This window comes from Hippocampus zosterae, chromosome 9, assembly GCF_025434085.1.
Source record: "Hippocampus zosterae strain Florida chromosome 9, ASM2543408v3, whole genome shotgun sequence".
NCBI lineage: Eukaryota > Metazoa > Chordata > Actinopteri > Syngnathiformes > Syngnathidae > Hippocampus > Hippocampus zosterae.
Window position 1 is genome coordinate 8,882,146 of NC_067459.1, and position 21,221 is coordinate 8,903,366.

Below are 21,221 nucleotides of genomic sequence, written 5' to 3' on the forward strand. Positions count from 1 at the left end.
CCATGTGGACAGTAAAACAACAGATTCTGGTGTGGTGGTAAGTAGTGACTGGGGGTTCAGTGGATTTATGTTAACATGGTTTTTAAAACCCTTCTGTCGAACCAACAGCTCCCACTCCCCCTCAGCCCCCCAATAAATGTGAGTAAATATCATGATTGTGCACAGATTGCATTGGAGTAGCACAAATGATGTTGGTCTTTTGTGCTAAAATTCCACAGAAAATTATCAAGTAATTATTTAGGGAGCCATGGCAATTTCCGCAATTGTTCAATCAATCTAAACAACAAGACACTCATTCCAATGTATGTTGCTTTCTGTAATCAAGATGAACATGCCAGGTGGATGTGAACATTTTCCCTAATGATGTCTCATGACTGACAATCAAGTGGAAATTTGATTCGTCTGTCTTTTAGATTACTTAATCAAAACATCAAAGTTGTTTTGCAGCTTTCCTCTTAAATTACATAAACCAATGTTTTCTAACCTTTATCGAGCCTACACAGCACTCATTTTACCTTAGGAAGACTGAAATAAAGGTGATTTTGTCTGAATATACTGTTACTCACAATTGAATTTTCTCATTTTATGATCTGGGCATGTTTCATTGAGCACATGGACCAGGGGTGTCAAACTTATTTTTGTCGCGGGCCACTTTGTAGTTACGGTTTCCCTTGGAGGACCGTTACAAATTTTGGGAACTAGTTTTAAAAACAAAAGTCAAGAAAAATGACTGTTAATGTGGATTACGTATGGCAATTTGAAATAGTGGTTCAGACTTTAGCAAGCATCATAGAACTTGTCATGCTTGATTTGCTTTTGCGGGCCAAATAAAATGATGTGGTGGGCCAGATTTGACTTTGACACCTGTGACATAGTTGATGCTTGTAGTAAGCCATGACTTATTCTACATGAATGGCAAAATGGCTTAAAGAACCTTCTGCGAGTGGTCATTGTACATCACTGGCATAGATAGATAATCAGTTATGTATGATATGATTTAGCAAAATATTATTAAGAAATTATTTTTGGAGAATTTTTTGGGATGGACAGATGAGATTAACTTTAGCTGACAGTGGTAACTTTTGATTCCCCACACATACCTGCGCTGGGAATTTGTTTCAAGGGAATTGTCCTTGCCCCATTTAATGCATATGCAGTGTAGTGCTGCCTCTGTGAGTGAAAATGTTTTTACTGTGAACCCCTACATATTCGCACTTCAATATATACAAATTCTCCGATATGTCGATTATTTATTTTTTCCTTTTTGGCAAGGAATGGTCGAAGTGAGTTGAGAAGCGTCCTTTAGACAAAAATAGTTCTTTGGTGCCATCTTGTGTCATCTATAAGCAATTTCAGTATGGGCTAAACTTTTTTTAGGGTGTGGTTGTCAATCCCTCATATTTTCGCTATTCTGGGTGGGGTTGGGTGCTGATCACTTTTCTCGGTCTCTGCTTCTTGAAAATCAAGGTAACTAAAGCCTGACATGCCATTGGTCCAGCAGTACATGGCGAAGAATGTTTCACTCATTTGAAACAGTCACCAAAACTGGGTGGATTTCAGCAAGACAAGAAATAGCATCTGTTTGTGATCCTTGGGGTATTTTGACAAAAGCATGTATTCGGGAAAGTTGAGAACTTTTAACAATTGTGATAAAAAGGCATCATAGGTCTCCTTTAAATCGCATTTCCTGCATTTTCCAACTCAACAAGGGTCCTTCCCGACACATGCAGTCACGCGTCCCTCCACGCTTGATGTCACACTTGTTTCGCACCTGATCCTTGTAGGAGTCAGTGCCACATCTCCATCTTTGCAGCGAATGATCCGTACACGCCATTATTAACGGGTCAAGGCGCACACCTGAGCCAGGCTGTTGTGGTCGCCCACATTCCTACTCTCTTCCTTCGTCGCTCCAGCCTTGACAGTATTGTTCCCTCTCAGGGTGGCGCGAACGCTCCCCGAAGCCGCAGAGATGTCAAAATTGACTTCTCACTAGCCAGTACGCATCTACAGATCCAGACGAGTCTTTCCATCTCTGGCGAGTTTGTAGATGCTGCCCTTGGTGGCCTCGTGTCATCCCGTCAACTGTGGGGGTGCATACCTAGGGACATGGATGTTTTTGGAATGTGGGAGGAAACTGGAGTACCCGGAAAAAAGCCACACAGGCACGGGGAGAACATACAAACTCTACACAGGAAGGCCGGAGCTGGGATCGGACCTGGTACCTTTGCATTGTGAGGTCGATGCGCTAACCCCGGACGACCGGGCCGCCCATTACACAATAATTAGTGACCTTTTTGTTTTACCTTGCACTTATTACATGCGAGACAGTTCAAACAAACACTAAAATTAATAAAACCTCAACTAAAGCTATCAAACTTGCTCTAAGAATGAATTAATACTATGATTGAAAAAAAGTCAAATTGAAATAAAAACTTACTTTGAAAAATCCTAAACTATTAAAGCCATCCACAATTGGCTGGCAACCAGTTCAGGGTGTCCCCAGCCTACTGCCCGATGACAGCTGGGATAGGCTCCAGCACACCTGCGACCCTCATGTGGACAAGCGGATTTGAAAATGGATGAATGGATGGATATGAAAACTAACTCCTATCAAAGGACCTCGTCACTTACTGTACATACAGACAAATTAATGTGCCAAACCTGCAAATGCACACGTGACTCACAAAAATGACTGAAACATCAACACTTTCATAGATGAATATGTGCATATGATGCAAACACATTTTGAACATCCCAGTGGTCTGATGTCAAATCCACATCCATGTGATGTCAAAATCCAATCTTTAACTTCAAATTGATGTCAAAATTGATGACATGCGCCCGCTGTGATCTACAAACTAGGCTTACGCACAAGTAATGATGGATCGGTCTTTGAAAAAAAAAAAGTCAAACACACATCTTTTAACCGACGTGCAACATTTTGAAACTGTAGTTGTTCATTCCACCAGTAGAAATAATTTTAACGATGATTATTTAATGTAATTCATAATGATATCATTTGCTCATAAGTTGACTAATGTGCTCAAGAAATGTGAAGGACACTTGCCATCACTGTCACACTCATGCTGTTCAATGCATGTATGTGCTTATGTTCTGTATGAGTGAACCCACCGCTGTGTTGCACGTGCGCAGTTCTCATTCATTGAGCAGAGTGCTCGAGTACACTGATCGTGAACCTGGAAAAGCCATTGAACTGCTCGCATTTTCCAGTGAATCCAAGTCTAAAACGTTTTGTCCATATGTACGCCATAAAACAACTTTTCTGACATTTGACCACAAAAGAAATCAAAGGCACACATTTGCACATAGGCTTGCTTGTGACGTAACAAGATCGGCATCAATATTTTTTGTCACCAACACGAATTTCATTAATTCTGTTGACTACAGATGTCTGTTTGCTGTTCTATATTTATTCATTGCTATCTATTTACAAATATTGTGTGGTGTTTGTTTATTGGCAGGTTGATAATTTATTTGTGTCCAGCATTCTACACCCTAAATTCCAGTGCTGTGGTCATCGAGCCAGTCCTTGTTTTCGAGGACCGAAAGTCGGTCCTTGGTCCTTGGCCTTGGTCTCGGAGTCAAGTCCTCGGGTCCTCGGACCGCAAAAATCATGAAGAAATCAAACAAACTCTATCTAGGAACCCCATATTGTTGGATTTATCTGGCGCTTTAAGAGGGGCAGGGCTGCCGCTGACAGGTGACATTTAGCGCAACGTATAAAGAGCGGCATCACAGTTAGTTTCAATCACGGTCAGTTACCGTTCGGGATTGGCAGTTTAAATAACTTGTAAAGTCTTTCTGTAACAGTGGTGTCTTTTATTTAGTTATTTTTGCACAGTTGTCACGTTTGTGCGGTGGCACTAGAATGTTTGTTTAAACCAAGTAATTTGCATTACAGCTGGAGTCAGTAATGTCGGCACTTCACTTCCGGGTTTGGCCGTTAAGATTTGGAGTCATTTTGCTCGATTCCAGTTATGTTTGCTGAATGCTTTCTCATGTTTAGAATAATGAATATTGATAATACATAGTTTAAAATCATGGTTGATTGAATTATTTATTATTAATGTGAAGTTGAAGGTATTAAATGAGTTAATGTCACCTATACACATTTACATTGTGATGCCTAAGGTAGATATATTCATTAAATTTCATTTGTTTACTTTGTGTTATTACCTGCTACTGCTCCTTATCCTGAATCTGCTACTTGTCCTGCATCTGCTACTGCATATGCTTATGCTATCTGCTATTGCTTCTGATATCATTCTACTGTTTCTGCAACTACCATCTGCTTCAATAAATGATCAAAAACGGACGGAGCGAGTAATCCTCCCATGCCGACTAACAAACCCTATTTAGAGGACTGTGAAAACGGAAATAACTGAACACATACAGTGTATGTATATCAATATGGCTATTTCGCTCCAATATATTACTTTTATCGCAGCTGTTGCTTTACTTACGTGATGATTATGAAAATAAATTTGTACGATCGCCGTGTATAACATACTTATCGGTGTATTTTTTTAAAGCAGACTTTTGACTCTTGACTCCTCTTAGTATTACGCTTTCGTTCAATCTAATACACCAGCAATTTTTTTAAGTACGTTTTTTTCCCACGAGCGCGCATAAGTGGCGGATCTGGCCTAATACACATATCTGCGGGTGCTCCGGTTTCCTCCCACATTTCAAAAACATGTGTGGCTGGCTGATTTAACACTCTAAATTGTCCCTAGGTGTGAGTGTGACCGCGGATGGTTGTTCGTCTCTGTGGATCAAGCGGTACGGAAGATGTTTAATTCATTCAAGCGTTGGGGAGTGACGTGTGCTAGAGGTGCGATGGAGGGGTGTTGCAAATCATGAAGACCTGCCAAGTGGTATGATAGCATTGTTTTATACATGCCCTCGGCTAGGCCTCGGCTTCAACATCAGTCCTTGCTCCTTGGCCTTGGCCTCGGAAAATTCCTCAAGTCCTTGGCCTTGGCCTTGCCTCTGAACATTTTCCAAGTCCTTGGCCTTGGCCTTGGCCTCGGGGTGTCGGTCCTCGGACACAACACTGTTAAAGTCTGACTTGATTAAAAAAAATGTATATCCATCTCATTATTGTATGTTGTCAGCTACGGGTGTAACAATACAGCTATTTAATCGATGTTGCGAAGTGTCTGATCTGCGATCCAGCGACATCACTGGACTGGTGCACATCAATAATGGCCCTTATGTGTCCAAAATTGTCTTCTTCCAAAATCTGGAGATGCTATGGCAAATGCCAATTGTCGATGATTGGTCACACCAAAATTTATAACCCCGCTGATGGCTGACATGTCTGAAAGATAAAGACTGCGTCAGGTTATTTCCATGACTATTTTCAATTTTACAAACTTTATTTTAAGTTTCTTTTGAAGGAAGACCTTGATTAAAAAAAAATCCTCATTTGTGTACCTGGCCTAACTGTGTTATCAAATCTGCTGTGCAGATTTAGTCAATCCTGATGAGTAGCAACAAAAGAAACCAGCAAATCATTGATCAAAACTCTCACCTTTGTTCTTTCGATCTTTGTTGAGGTAATAGCCTTTTTTTTTTAGGACATAACGGCTTTATGAACATAATGTGACTGAAAGTACAATTGGGGTAAAAAGATGGATTACATCATCTGGACTTTCAAATTCAATTACTGTTTGGGCGACTCTCCTTCATGATGAATAATGTGCTTTTATTCCACCGCGGTAATAGAAGGTCGCAGAGTTTGCCTTGCGGTGCTCTGGTTTCAGGCTTTACCAAAACCGGAAAGCTTGTGCAGCCGTGACCGCTCTCCGTGTAAACCTAGAAAAAATGGAATGGAATTTAATTTGCTGTGTTTATGGTATCCGTGCGAGGAGGAATCAGCGGAGTTGATAACCACTCGGCTGCTTGGACGATCTCTCCTCCAATCTCCCATGGCCTTTTCGCCTATTAGGAGTGTGTCAGGGTGTGTTTCCATCTTTTTCCCAGCAGACTCCTCAACTGGAAGAAGCATTTAATAGCATTTAAGCTCTTTGATGAGCTATGTCATGATTGCAACACAAAGATCTTGGTCAGGGATGGCCAACAAAAAATGGAGGGGGCCAATATTTTTCATCGTAGCTATTTGGAGGTCACAGTACTGTGCACAAAAATGCCATTTTCAATGAGGGGAAAAAAATATCCGCATATGTCCGTTTTTTTAAATTGCTCCAGTAGACAGAACAATGTCTTAAAATATTCGTGAAAATAAACGTTCGCATGCATACTGTCTTCTTCAGACAAAAGTCGCACTAGTCAAAAAATGCATTATGTAGAAAAGAAAAAGGTCATATTGTTTAGTATTTCTATGTTTTTGGACGACACAAATGGAGTAACTCCTCATACACTTCAAACGAACTGTCAACAGTTCTTGACGGGATTTTTTTTGTTTTTGTTTGTTTTGGGCGTTTTTGGTATAATTTTGACATAGGTGTTGTAGTTTTGACTCAGGTTAAATCTTTCATGGCTTATTGTGTCTGTAACCACACAAGGCAGATAGGTTTGTTTTTTGTGAACATATAATCTACTTCCTATTTTATCTGCAAGACACCATTTTCTTGACCTTATGTGGGTCCTGGCAAAGCAGGACATGCTCTCTCTTCTTCTCTGATGCACAACTACCAACTTATTTGGTGTGAGCGCTCATTTATTTGTCATCGTCCTGCATTCACAATGTCTGTGTGCGGTAAACATCTGTGCTCTGCGCTCTCATTCTCACTCAGTGCGCGATGCACTTTCCCAAGATGCCCCCACAATGCTCTGTGCTCATTCAAGAATGAAGCGTGCGCATGGTTTCGGCATTTCACTTAGCACGGAAATGATGACCTTCCGATGAGGAGTAGCCTTTGTAAAAAAAAAAAAAAAGATTAATAAATAAAAATAGCCCGTGAAAGGGAGCTCGTCGCCCCAGGAGGAGGATTAAGCAGTGATCTTGCACCTTTTGTTCCCCGCTGAATTTTTGTGTTGGCAAACAAATGCAGCCTCACTTGTCATTTAGTCACGGCATAGAGTAAACAAGAGCATTCTATGCGGGATTAGGCTTGTAATAAGAATAATCATACCACACTGCGAACCCCCCATTTATCATAATCAATATGTTCCAGACCCTTGAAGACAAATAACCATTCATACTCATAAGCACAATTTTGAGTCTTCTGTGAACCAGTTTTGGGAATATGGAAGGATACTAGTGTACCTTGCGAAAACCCACGCAAATGAGGTTGGAACATGCAGGCGGCACACAGCGATGATCATGTGCAATTCGAACCGCAATCTCCTAACTTTGAGGCAGATTTACTTCCCACTAAAGCACTATGCTGCCACTACCCATCCTATCTATAGAAAGAGAAGTCTCAACATTTGCCGTCACGAAATTGAATTAAATTAGGCAGCACGTTGAAATCATGGTAAGCATGTCTGCCCCTTTTTTTGAATCTTTGTTGGAACATTGCTGTGTCTGTTTTCATTCTCTCCACGTGTACTCAGGTTCCCTTTCTCGCCCCAGAAACATTCAAATTAGCTTCATTGAAGACTCTTCATTGTCCATTAGTGTGAATGGTTATTTTTCTTTATGTGCCATGCAGTTTGGATGGCGACCAGTCCAGGGTGTACCTTGCCTTTCACCCATCGCCAGTTTGGGTGGGCTCAAGCGAACAGAGCAAATGACAAAGAAAGGAGTGTCACATGCACTCTCTTTGCTCTTCCCTCTTCTCCTTTTTAATAATTTGCCAAATGAAACGTCTGCCGTCTTCCAAACGAAGGGAATAAGCATGTCGCCGTCGCCATGAGGCTTTCAAAAACACCTCACCTGAAGCCAAAAAGGAAGCGCAGAGATTTCCCCGCTTCCTGCACGATAGCCGCCGCAGACAGCCCTTTGTAGTTTGATCCCAAGATAAAATCTGATATATTCGCCTTATCATTCCCTCGCGGCTGGCCGGATTATTGGTGAAGCGCCTTGCGACAGCTATCTTAGTTTGCAATTTTTTTTTTTTGCAGACTCATCAACCATCAAACAGAATGCCCAATGAAGCCAGTGGTTGCGTTATATAACGGAAAAAAGAATACTAAGAAATCAAGTTTAAAAACAAAACAAAAAAGTACTTTGTGGAAATTCATTCATTCATTCATCTTCCGAACCGCTTCATCCTCACTAGGGTCGCGGGGGTGCTGGAGCCTATCCCAGCTGTCTTCGGGGAGTAGGCGGGGGAAACCCCGAATTGGTAGCCAGCCAATCGCAGGGCACACAGAGACGAACAAGCATGCACGCCCTCACTCACACCTCGGGACAATTTAGAGTGATCAATCAGCCTGCCATGCATGTTTTTGGAATGTGGGAGGAAACCGGAGTACCCGTAGAAAACCCACGCAGGCCCTGGAAGAACATGCAAACTCCACACAGAGAGGCTGGAGCTGGAATTGAACCCGATATATATATATATATATATATATATATATATATATATATATATATATATATATATATATATATATATATATATATATATATATATAATATAATTCACAAAATAACATAATTATCAATATAATTATACATCACAAATGGCATGGCTTTAATATGCAGGTAGGTAATTAATGAACTTTGTAGTGCAGTGATTGGGTGATTTTCTATTTAAGGACGCTTTTCACACTCTAGTGTAAGGTGGCCCTGATTCCTGATGGGAATGATTTGGCCGATAGTGCTCGTACATCACAGGAACTGGGAGCCTTTTTGTCATCACCTTGCTCAGCTTCCACCTCATTTCGGTGTCTAATGCAGTTCTTGTCTCTGACTCACACGTTCAATAATTAAACTGTGCTTGTACTCTGCAATAAAAGGAGAAGGGTTGGGGGCACGGTGGGGGAGGAACAACTTCACTTTTATACAGGCACAATGCGGCGACAAGTTCGGGATCAGGATGCACGGGCCGCTTACAACACATCTTACTTTAGTTGTTCTTCTTTATGTGTTTTCGACATTGTATTTGTGTAGTTGTTCATGTTGAACAGGGAAAGTGCGGTGTGATGTTTTGTTTTGACTCACACAAACGTATGCTTCACATGGCCTTCACATTGTACACATTTTTTTTTCATCACACATAGCCGGTATGTAGCATCAATAGACATACATACTGAAAAAGAGATTGTTGACTTGATTTGTCATCGGATTATTTGATTACTGGTTTCAGCCTATTCTCTTCACAATGGTGCCAAATTAAAAGCCTAAAACATAATTGCCAATTTAAATCATGATAGGTGTTTTGAGCAGAAGTCCTTCAATGCAGGACCCCTGAAGTATTGTTTGACGCTACACTCGGCACTTCATATGTGACAACAGTGTGTGTTTTGTTTTGGTTTGGTTTGTTTATTGAACATAAAACATATACAGCAATAATTTGACAGAAAATAAAGTAGATAAAATAGTAAAAAGAAAGAAATCAGTCTTCATTCAACAGTTATGTTCAAGGGAGTAGGAAGTGTGTATGTGGCACATGGACACATCACCAAACTCAAATACAACCCCATGGAGACCACGTTGAGTACTCAACCGAGCAATCAACTCTGTGGAGATCATCAGAAGCTAATGCTGATAGCTAATCAACCTTGGCATCAACAAAACTAAATGCAGCTCTTCCTTCCGTTTTGGCCTTGACATGATAATGGTTATATAATCGATGGGGGTGGGGGTGATTTATATGTGAACTGTGGAGAACGTCTCACTCACCGGCACACCAGGGTCCCAACTATTGTCTTAGCGCAGATGGATAGATGGGGTGGTAGTGGGGGTAATATATGGTTTGGTTAGTTAAATTCACTGTGTAAGCAGATGTCTCACTACATCTACTTGTCAAATCAAGCGACTGGAAATGTGCCACGCTACGCTTTTACAAAAAGGAAAATGTGCCAAATTCATCAACCAAGGGGGTCGGTTGCTTGTCCCCGACTTGCATGTCAGTTCACTTGTTTTATTGTTGTTATTGCTTTTCAATGTGAAAACAGGTCAAATTTGACATGAACAGAACAGGGTAAAGCTGCTTATTTGTCAGACGTTTTAAAAAAAAAAAGAAAACAAGGTAAAATTAAGTGTGTAGGGGGAGCTTTGGAGCGTGCGAGATGACTGCCAGTTTGCTTTTATTGGGCAGTCGAACGCAGGCATCAGGCGAGCTGCTTTTCTCGTCGGATGGGCCGTCCTCTATTGCGTGCCGCTTACAGAAGTGAAGAGAATCCATCTGACCGTGCTACGTGAGGTGTGAGATTATAAACGAGGCTCATGGCGGTTGAACCAAATGCCCCACTCAACTCCCCCAACCCACCACCCCAGCCTGAGCTGAGGCTCAGTGCCATGTGCTTGTCACTCAAAAGCCGCCCGGGGCAGTTTTTGTCCCCAAAGATGGCCACGGTCGGCCGCGGGGTTAAGGCTGCAATGGAGGAGGCGTGGGTGATCGGAGCGGGATGCCAGGGGCTGAGAGGAGAGCCCGGTGAGCAGGATGTTACTGAGTCATCTCGCCAGCGGTGGTTGGTTGTTGGCCAAGTGTCTACCTGCTTGATATTCAGGGCAAAATAGAGCATTAGGGGGAAGGATTTAAAAGCCAACTGTGTAAGAGTTTGATTGGAAGCTTGAGATGCATGCGATGTTGATGTTGGGCTCAATTTGTGTTGTGTTTTTGACTTCAAATATAGATGGGTAAATTCCCAACATGCGCTCACAGACTCAGATTTCTTTTTTTTTTTTGCTTTGCTTACTGTTTATGGGAAAATCACCTTTTTTCTTGTAATATTACCTTGAATGGAACCCCATGACTAGGACTTTACGGACCTGAGGTCAAAAGGTAATTCACGCCACTCAGTAGGGTGAAGAAGTGACATAGGAAAAGGTACAATACCAAACAACAGTGGACTGATTTGTGGGCTTAATATCACTCTTGGAGTATAAAGTTTATACAACAACAACTATTAAATACATCAACATTGGTATGCATTAAAAAAGGCAGTTTATGATTTTGCTGCTGACACAAAAACTTTGTGAACTGAGTGTTGGTTCGTTGAAAGGTTCCAAAAAGTCAATATTCAGTGACTTACATGCACTTTGTTTTTTACAAAAGATCATAGAAGAATATATTTTTGAAAAAAAACTCAATGTGGGTTTTTTTTGTTTTGTTTTTGTTTTATTGTATTTCTTTGCGCCACAAAAGAAACATGCACAGCCTCAGTGTGCATTGAGGCTTATTTTCTTGGTGTGCTCATGCAAATTGGGCGGGATCCCCTCTCACGGTGTGCCTCTTTCCCAATGTGCAGCAAGCTGCTGTAGGACCCGATGCCACGGATGCTTAATTGACAGACAGATGACTCGCATAATGAGCACCCGGTGGACATTGCGCATGCTGCAGGGGGAGAATTCCCCAGATTGGTGACGTAACGGACGCCATGCTCACTTTCCACACTACATTCAGAGTAAAAATATCGATATTTTTAAATCACACATAACTCTTGCTATCACAGGGTCAACAGTAGAAACGGCAAGAAAATGTGGTTGCTACTCGGTCCAAGATCAAATGTTCCACTGCTCATATGCACATTTATTTTGATGCCATTTGTGGAATCATACATCCATAATTAAAAACATCTGTCTCAGTAATAAGGATGGAACAGACAATGCTTTTGGTTTTGGTTTTGGGGTTTTTTTTCCCCGTCGGATATACAGCATGTAGACCCAAGCCTTCTTATGTAATGTTCCCTCTTGGTTAAAATATGTGTGTTGGATTGCATCCTGGGCCTGAGAGATACTGTCTACAAATGGCTTCAGCTTCAGATGGCCAGAACACAATCCATTGAAACACTGTCACTGGAAAAATGAGTCCTAGTACAAAAGCGTCGTTATCTGCAGGGGGGACGAGTGAGTTCACTTGTGTAATGTGACAGCCTCACTCACGGCCCCTGACAGGGCACTGCGAACACAACAACAGCAACACACCATGCTTGCACTGCAGCAACACATTCAACACGGCGTTGACGCTGCAGTGCTGTTTTTGTGCGCGCCATGTTGCACGACCATGTGCCGACTACTGAAACTGATACTCCATCTTTGGATATGCTCATTGATTATTTTAACAGCTCAGTCCCTTTAAACCAGCCTTAAAAGGCAAAGTTATAAATAATCCCCCCCACTCCCGGGATTTCCCAATGAAAAGCACTGAAAAACACATTTTTGATCCCACATTTACATACTAATGCAATCTGAAAATGAACTAGGGGCTTTACATTTCAATATTTGTCTCTAAAATGGGAAAATGTTTTCCCATACAAAGCGTGGAGCAAAATTTTACAAACATGGTGCTTCACTCTGTAAAGGCTCGTCCAGACGTGGGCACGTCAGTCCATCAGTCAATGTCATTCATGTTGTTGGCAACATGAATGACATTATTTACATTATTTACGATGTCACACCTTACAAAAAAAACACACACTCACACACACACGGCATTGTAGTGATTGGTGAAATAAAAACAATATGGGACAGTATCATTGCGGTCTGTGGAACCGAATGGTATACAACTCTTTTTCTTTTTATTTAAATTGTGTTTATTTAAACTCATGTGTGCTTGCCTATGCTCTGCCTGTGTGTGACAATCGGCAACAACGATGGACAGACTAGGACACTCTAAAATATTGATTGAAGGATGGAGCCGTCGCCCTGATCTGCCCACCTCTGGTTTTGCCATTGATGTTGACTGTTGTTTACGTTAAACGAAAGTGTTTGGGTATCCTGTCTTTTATGTGCGATTTTGTGAATCTTTTGTCTCGTCTCGACATAAACAAATTCAGTGCCAAAACTGCAAACTATTTTTTAGCAGGTCTGTATCACAGTTATAAAGAAGGAGATTTGAATCTCGTCTCCAGGTTCCACCTGCATTCCAACTCCATGCATGTTCGGTTCATTGAAGACTACATTTTCCATCGGTGTGAGTGTGAATGCATGTTGCACGTGCCCTGTGATTGGCTGTTGTCCCTAAAAATGGAAAAAAGGCAATTGAAGATGGATGTATATGTTCAACTAATTTTTATGAGTAGCCAGTGGCTGTAATTTAAAATTTGAATTGAAGATGAGTGGGATTGCAGCATCACAGACATACATGTACTTTAGACCAGGGGTGCCCATTAGGTAGATCCTGATCTACCGGTAGATCTAAGACAGGTCCCAAGTAGATCCGAGGAGTGTCGAGAAGAAAAAAAAACAAACAACCATTTGTGTCTCGTACATGTTATTAATATAATTTTTGTGTTAATATACACTGCACACTAATCATATTTTCACAAAAAATATTTTAAAAATAAAATAAAGCAGGTAAATCTTCAATTTACGGTGGCGCGTGATTACGTCACGGGGATGTGGGGGGGGGGGGGGGTAGATCCTGGGAGGTTAGTTGATCGAAAAGTAGATCTTCGATCCAAAAAGTTTGGGCACCCCTGCTTTAGACATTGTTATGCTGTATGTTTTTCACAATGATACAAATACTAAAGGGTCAAAGTTTTCCATTACAGCAAGATGGGATGTGTGCAAGGGTGAATCGCCTAGGCAACTGGTGTGATTTTCTCATGATTGTCCATTTGGTCGTATTCAGCCATGTCGCTCTGATTTGAACAGCTTTGAGGATTACACATTGTCCTCAAAAAGAAACTTTGATCGAGCAAACAACCACCATAAAATCCAAATGTAAGACACACCATTTGGAGTGCAGGAGAATCAGTGACCCGTGTTTGCTGTCATACAAACAGTTAATAAGTTTTGCAACACTTGTTTTTAACTTCTTCCCCTCATGACTTTTCTTGGCAGTTCATATTTCATCATGCTCAGATCAAATTCAAACCTCATCTACGGCAATATTTATGAGCGGCTGTGTGCGTGTGTGTGTGTGCGTGTGTGCGTGTGCGTGTGTAAAAAAATACCCAGAGTTGCAATCGAGACTGTCGACAGAACTGCCTTGTACTGACTCCTCTGATGTATCCAGTGAGGATGTCAAGACTGAGGTGGTTTTCCTGACTCGCGTTTAACCTCGCCACTCACGGGACAGTAGCTCATGCCTCCAAACATTCTGAAAAAGATCCAAGTGCTAAGCTTCATATCAAGTCAAAGGGCTTTTTTTCCCCCTTGTCAGACTACGTCCGGAAATGGCACTCTCAGATGAGGAAACTCGACAAATTTGAAGCGGACTTTATTGAAGTCCCTCGAAGGAAAGCGTTGAGATCAAATAGCTTAGTTTCCCTCATCAACTCCCACATGTGTGAGCTGAATCGGAACAAAGAGGAATGTTTCTGGGCCAGTTTTATGATGGAGTTGCCAGATTAGTTGCTCAATTCTTTTTTTTTTTTTTCCACTTTGTCGGCTTGACCAGCTGTGATGATGGCCCCCCGCGGGGAGCCGGGCAATGCTCTCTTGTACCTTATGGGAGGGCGGCAACTTCTAAAGCCCGTGGACACGAGGGCTATTTCAACGACGTCCGAAATTCGCATCCAGAGCTTCTTTCGAGTGCAAAATAATGGCTTGTTTTGGGATGTCTCATGAAAGATGATGAGCTGGAAAGAGGATTTGAGGGCTGAGAAAGCTCACAGAACTATTCCCGGAGCTCATCATTATTCCATCTGCCTTCCATAGCTGTTTTTTTTTATCAGCACATACACTACAACTACAGTAGAAAGATCTCATCTTAAGTACTGCTGAGATGCATTCACATCATCGCAGAGCAATCCTGCTGAGCTATGTTGTGGCCTGAAAGAGGGAGAGCAAAAGAATGGGGGCGAGACATTCCTATAAGGCGCAGCACTTCAAAGGCGACCGTCTCCCGCCTGTCAAGTGACGGCGAAACAGGCCAAGCAGACAACCACAGATCTCCTCCTGTGTTGCAAACTCCTTTGGACGATATTTCAGAGAAATATTCACTTTCTTCAAGATGAGTTAGAAGCCCCTGCTTGCTGCCGCCTTTCTTTGCCATAACTTGCTTTGCTTTGGCATACATAGAAGGGAGCCTCATGTACTTGGCTTCACACATGTTCGTCTCATTGATCATGAAGTTCTTAAAACCACAAATTGAGTGCATCGCGATCAGTATTATACCATGGTTCGGTGTGGTAACCCTTTTTAGATTTAGGGTACAGTTTGGGGTTTGTTTTACAGTAGGATTAAGTGTTAGGTATTAGGATGGAGGGTAGGTTTAGGGGCTTCGCGTTAGGAGTTGGGGCAATAGGGGTTAGGATTGAATTTCGTGGTAAGGATTTGTGGTTGTGTTCGGAGGTAAGGATGATAGTTAGGGGTTTTGAAACAAGATTATAGAATTAAATTGAGGGGCTAGAGATTGGGGTGATGCTTCTCATTTGTGGTTTAGGGTTGGGATCCCAAAGTGTTTTTTCACGTTACCTAGATTGCAGTCCAACAGTATTCCTGCAAAGGTAAATCTTTTATACATGTTGTATTTGGGGGGTGGGGGGGGGAGGAGCAAATGACAGTGGTTTGTACCACGGTGAAAGAAAATAACATTCTTGAAATTGTTTCTGACACGTATGCAAACTAAATTTGTGGTATTTATCAGCAACCACTTTGCGCAGTACCCCCACTCATAGGATGAGGATGCAATAGGATTGTTCCTTAAATGACATGACATTGTCATGTTTTGTATGTAATACAAAGTGTGACTTTCGAATCAACATGGTGCGCTGTAACTATTGCCTGTGACATTTTGCCCTTACTCTCCAATTCAGTGGTTCTTAACCAGGGTTCGATCGAACCCTAGGGGTTCGGTGAATCAGTTTCAGGGTTTCGACGGAACCTGAGCCGTGGAGGTTAAGACACGCCCGACTCAACATGTCAATTAATTATGACACGCCCACTTGCCCATCATTGGCTGCAGATGATCACATTACATTGCTTGTCCAATTAGTGCCGTGGGAAATTTAGTTCGCTCAGTTGTCAACGTGTGACTGTCGTGATAGTATGTCATGCACGGTTCATTTTGTGCACAATTAAAAACAACTTACAGTACATTTATGTCTAGAAATGTTATTTACTTTTTTTCTAGTTTTTAATGTGTTTTTTTTGAATTAATAAAAATATATATTTTTATTTTTCACTATTGCGGGGTTCGATGAATGAGCATATGAACTGGTTGGGTTCAGTACCTCTAACAAGGTTAAGAGCCACTGCTCCAATTCCTCTCAGAAAGCAAATGAGAAAGTAGAATGATGAGGGGGAAAGAACAGGTGGCCACAAGTAAAAACTTCATGTCATCCTTTTGACATGTCCAATCAGAAACGGGATCATGATAAACAAAGGAACATTTTTTTAAAATGAGATTACTGTCTATTTGATGACTAAAACAGACAATTTCACATGACCTACATATAATTTGGTTGTATCCATGTTCTCTTGAATCGCTTTTTCTGTTAGATACATCATACATCATTTTAAAAGGCCTGCATTGAATTTTCAATTAGGAGAAATCATGCGGCAAGGAAGCGAATGATATAATATCAACAAGTCAATAGTGTGATCTTTAACGCCGTTGGTGCTTTGATGGGATGACAAGGATTGGATTGATTTCTCTTTTGGCCGTGAACTCTTTTTCGAGGGAGTGCTGTCGTGTTTTATTGACCCGTCATGTGTCCGTCTCTCTTCTTTGCAGGCAAAGTATTGAACACGGACTTACGTCACTACCTCAGTCTGCAGTTTCAGAAGGGCTCGGTGGATCACAAGCTCCAGCAAATCATCCGGGACAACCTCTACCTGCGCACCATCCCATGTAAGAATGATCTATGCATCACAAATCACCTTATCAGCAATCTCATACTCTATCTCGTTCCTCTCAGAGCTGCTGCAGAATCGTAACCGATTGACAAGGTAGCAACTATATATATTATATTGCAGTTTTGGTTTTGTTACAAAATACACAATTTCTTGGGGGGGGGTCATAATAAATATAAGGGTTTTAACAGTGTTGGGAATGTTACTTTTGAAATCCAGTGCCCTGCGACTGACTGTTCAGGATGGAGTCTGCCTTCTGCCAGAAGGCAGATGGAATAGGCTCCAGCAGCCCCCTACAACCTTGCGGTGTTGAAAATGGATAGATAATATTATCCATCCATCCATCCATCCGTTCTCTACTGTTTATCCAGGGTCGCGTTGCAGGGAAAGCAGCTTTTGCTGGGAAGCCCAGACTTCCCTCACTCTTGCCATTTCTTACAGCTCTTCCTGGGGATCCCACATTACTTAATCTCCTCCATTTAGGGCAAGATCTCATCCCTGACCCGGAAAGGGCACTTCACGCATTTCTGACTGAGGACCATGGTCTCAGATTTGGAATTGCTGATTTTCATCCCAACTGCTTCACACTCCACTGCGAAGAGGTCAACAGTACAACAGTCATTTGCAAAAAGCAGAGATGCAATACTGACACCATCAAACCGAACCCCCTCAACGCCATTGATTTACTTAGAAATTCTGTCCGTAAAGGGTATGAACTGAATTGGTGAAAAAGGGCACCCTTGGTGGAGTCCCACCCTAACTAGAAACAAATCCGACTTACTGCCGGCAATTTCACCCAAACTCTGACATCGGTGGTACAGTATAGGCCACAGAACAGCCCATATGAGAAGCTTTGTTACTCCCACAGGAACCGTCACAGAACGCCCCAAGTGACATGGTCAAATGCCTTCTGAGAGTCCACGGAATTCATGTAGACTGGTTGGATGAACTCCTTTGCACCCTTCAAGGACCCTGCAGAGGGTGTCGAGCTGGTCCACTGTTCCAAAACAGCGACAAAAAACACACTGCTCCTATTGAATCGGAGATTCCTCCCCAGCCTCCCTATATTAGGGTTCCCTAATATAGGGAGGCTGGGGAGGAAGCCCTAATATAGGGAGGCTGGGAGGCCAGGGAGGCTGAGGAGTGTCAACCCTCTGCAGTTGGAACACACCCTCCAGTCCCACTTTTTGAAAAGATGGACCAACACCCCTGTCTGCCCAGACCCTGTCTCTGTTCCAAATGTGTGTCAACCAGGAGAGGCCCACAACATCTAGAGCAGGGGTGTCAAACTAATTTCACATTGTGAGCCACCTATAGCCTTGGTAGATGTAATGTGGGCCCGACCATTACAATTATACCATACTCTGCTATAAATAACCAAAATAATGTATTTCCTTTTTTTTTGGTCTAAAGAAGCATGAGAACGTTAGGATAAAGTTGACATTTAATAAACAGATCTAGTGGATACTCCATGAATTGCACCTTATTAAAAGTAGTCATTCCTTATGAATTTTTTCACTTTTAAATTATCCTGGGGGCCTGATCGAACCTCCTTGAGGGCCGGTTCCAGACCACAGGCCGTATGTTTGACATCCCTGATCTAGAGCCTTGAGGAATTCCTTGTGGATCTCATCCAACCGCGGGGGCTTCAACTATAACTATGCCTCTCTGAAAAATGGAAGCTACTTTGTAGAGCAACTTTATGTTTACACACCCCGACATTTTATTAACATCTTCTTTGCCACCAGCAGCTGGAATATATCCCAACAGCTTATTACCGTGCTTTCCACTTCGCATTGAGAGGAGGTAGCCACTTGCTAGTTTGTGAGCTCAAAGGCTTTGCGTTTCTCAGCAAGGAGACAAGTGGCAGTCTTGTTCGTGGCATCACCTCCTCCATGGGGAATTTAAATAACCATACCGAGCTGTCCTGTAAATCGTGGCATGCAAGGATGTTGCTTTTCAGCATAGATGCATCGCTAGCTTGCTAACTGCATGTGTAGCGCAGGGGGGCCCAATGAATCATTTGCGATCGACCACAGGCTTGCAAAGGGGGTTGTCAGTCGATCTCATTGCATTAACTTAATCACTTCCGGTCCTTCCAGTTTTATTGATAAAGCTGCCTGTCAACAGCAGTGAATGAGTTAAAAAAAAAAGTAGACACCCCGTGACACTTGTGAGGATACGCGGATGAGAAAATGGATGGACGGATGAGATTACTTTTCAAGATTATTTTTCTTGTTGGGTAAAAAATGAGAAACATTGTGCAGAAACAAGTGATTTTTTTCTCTCCTAATTTATTTATTATTTTTTACAGTGTATTCACATAACATTTTGGGTTAATAGGCTTTCAGGCAAAACTTTCAGGGTAAACCTAAAATGCACTCTAAAATTGACAGATGTACTCTATTTGAGTTTCTGTTTGAATGTACATATTCAATTCAATGCTTCAGCACTGCTGAACAACTTGCTGTTCTCTAACAAGGAATTGAACAGCAAAATTCACAACAGGTGTTTAATCCATGAACAGGCCAAATAATGTCATGGTTCAAATAGAATCCGGATTAAAACAATCCTCTTCCTCATTCTGCTCACGTTTTGATGACAGGACGTTTTTGGATGAAAATGGCCACTGAGTTTAGTGTTGAGTGTCACGGTGTCTTCAGCACGTTGCAACATGTATGGAAGACACTAGATTCAGTAAATCAGAGAGGCATATTCTAGAAGGGCGACACAGGTGATATTTGTTAGCCTGTCTATGGCATTTTACATTGTTTGTCAGGATTAAGCCAAACAGACTTTTCTCAGGCAAAGTTACGTGATTGATTTAACTACACAACATGTAGTTGTAAATGTTTTATCTTGAGTTTGACAGTTAAACCGGGAGTGGCAATAAGCAACTGGAAGCCTCTTTTCCTGAAGAATCGTTTATCTGAGTTTACCGTCGCCTTATAAGGCTTGCATCTCAAATTGCTTTCAATCCAAAAAAAAAAAAAATCCGCAGAATGACAGTTCTTCAAAATGCAACCCCATCAAATGGATTCATTCAATTTCCAATATTTATTCTGGGAAATTCATTCGAAAACCAAATAAAAGTCCAATAGTTCCCTGGAACACATGCATTACGAGAATCTGCTGTATTGCAGAATCTTTCATCTTAAAGCTGTTGAACAGGCACTTTCTGAGCCAAGGTGCAGCAAATGATCCATTTCTCTCTCCAATTTCACCTGTATATGCACGCACACACTCACACACACACCGTCCTTAAGTGTCACGGAGAACACGCTTTCCATTCTCCTTTTCTTGTTCGGTGGTGGCGCTGGTTAAGTCTTTATGGCCCGAAGACTCCATTCATCACGGGGCCCGTAGCGAGTCGAACTCTAATTCCCAGCTTGAATGACTGCCGTAATGAGCGAGAAATGCGTGAAGTGGCTTCCGTCACCCGCTCGTCCGCTCGCTCCCATGTTCTCATCCTTCACCTTGCCCTCTGTTTCAATTACCTTGTGACCGCCTTGTTTTATGGCCATCTTTTCTTTCTGGCAGCCATTCACAGCTTGTCGTTCAGATTCAGATTTGAAAAAGTGCATTGACGCTAAAAAAGAAATACAGCATGAACATGAAATTGGGAGATTGTGCTCGCTCCTTCGGCCTGATCAAATCGTTATAGGTGTAATGTCTTATCCACACTCATAAAATAGTTAAAATAATCAAGACAGCAGAACGTCCCTTGCATTGATTTGTGAAAATTTCCTCAATGAGTATAAAATATTCGGAAACAAACTCATATGTAAGTATCACTGGATATCTGAAGGTGTATTCACACCAGAAATATCCTTTGGTCCAGACCAGTCATATTCACATTTTTGGAACGTACATACAGTATATGGCCGACGGGTATCTACAAATTCTTCAGATTTCTAAACGCTGCTTGTTACTTAGGTTTGTTCCTGCATGAATTTTGAATCTGTTTTGCATTTTATTTCATGAGGCAAATCTTCCATGCACAATTGATCATTTGCCACAATTTGGATGATGTAACAAGAAACTATCACGCGGCATTACGCCAAGTGCCAATCCTCCGTTTACAAAGAAGTTTTAAAGGTGTCGTTTTTCAGATAACCCTCTTAGCCATTTCAAGTTGGTTGTGAAACCGAAACTTTCAAACCCCAATCAGCTCAGTCACCTAATAAGCACTTCAAGTTAAGAAAGATAATTACAGAAAAAGTGAAGAGTAAAGAGAAGTGGAGTGCAAAGGTCTGTGTGTGTGTGTGTGTGTGTGTGCGTGTGCGTGTGCGTGTGTGTGTGTGTGTGTGTGTGTGTGCGTGTGTGTGTGTGAAGCCCTTTTGGGCACGTTCCATCTCATTTGAACAAGACGTGG

At 41.9% G+C, this 21,221-nt stretch overlaps 1 protein-coding gene across 2 annotated transcripts in view; it reads left to right on the plus strand.

The window, feature by feature from the left end:
• LOC127607039 (membrane-associated guanylate kinase, WW and PDZ domain-containing protein 3) overlaps positions 1 to 21,221 on the plus strand; it is a 158,372-nt gene that overhangs the window by 72,684 nt on the left and 64,467 nt on the right. For both annotated transcript variants that reach the window (XM_052075074.1, XM_052075073.1), the window contains exon 2: positions 16,728 to 16,844. In XM_052075074.1, the coding sequence (XP_051931034.1) occupies positions 16,728 to 16,844 (117 nt within the window). The remainder of the gene's footprint in view (positions 1 to 16,727; positions 16,845 to 21,221) is intronic.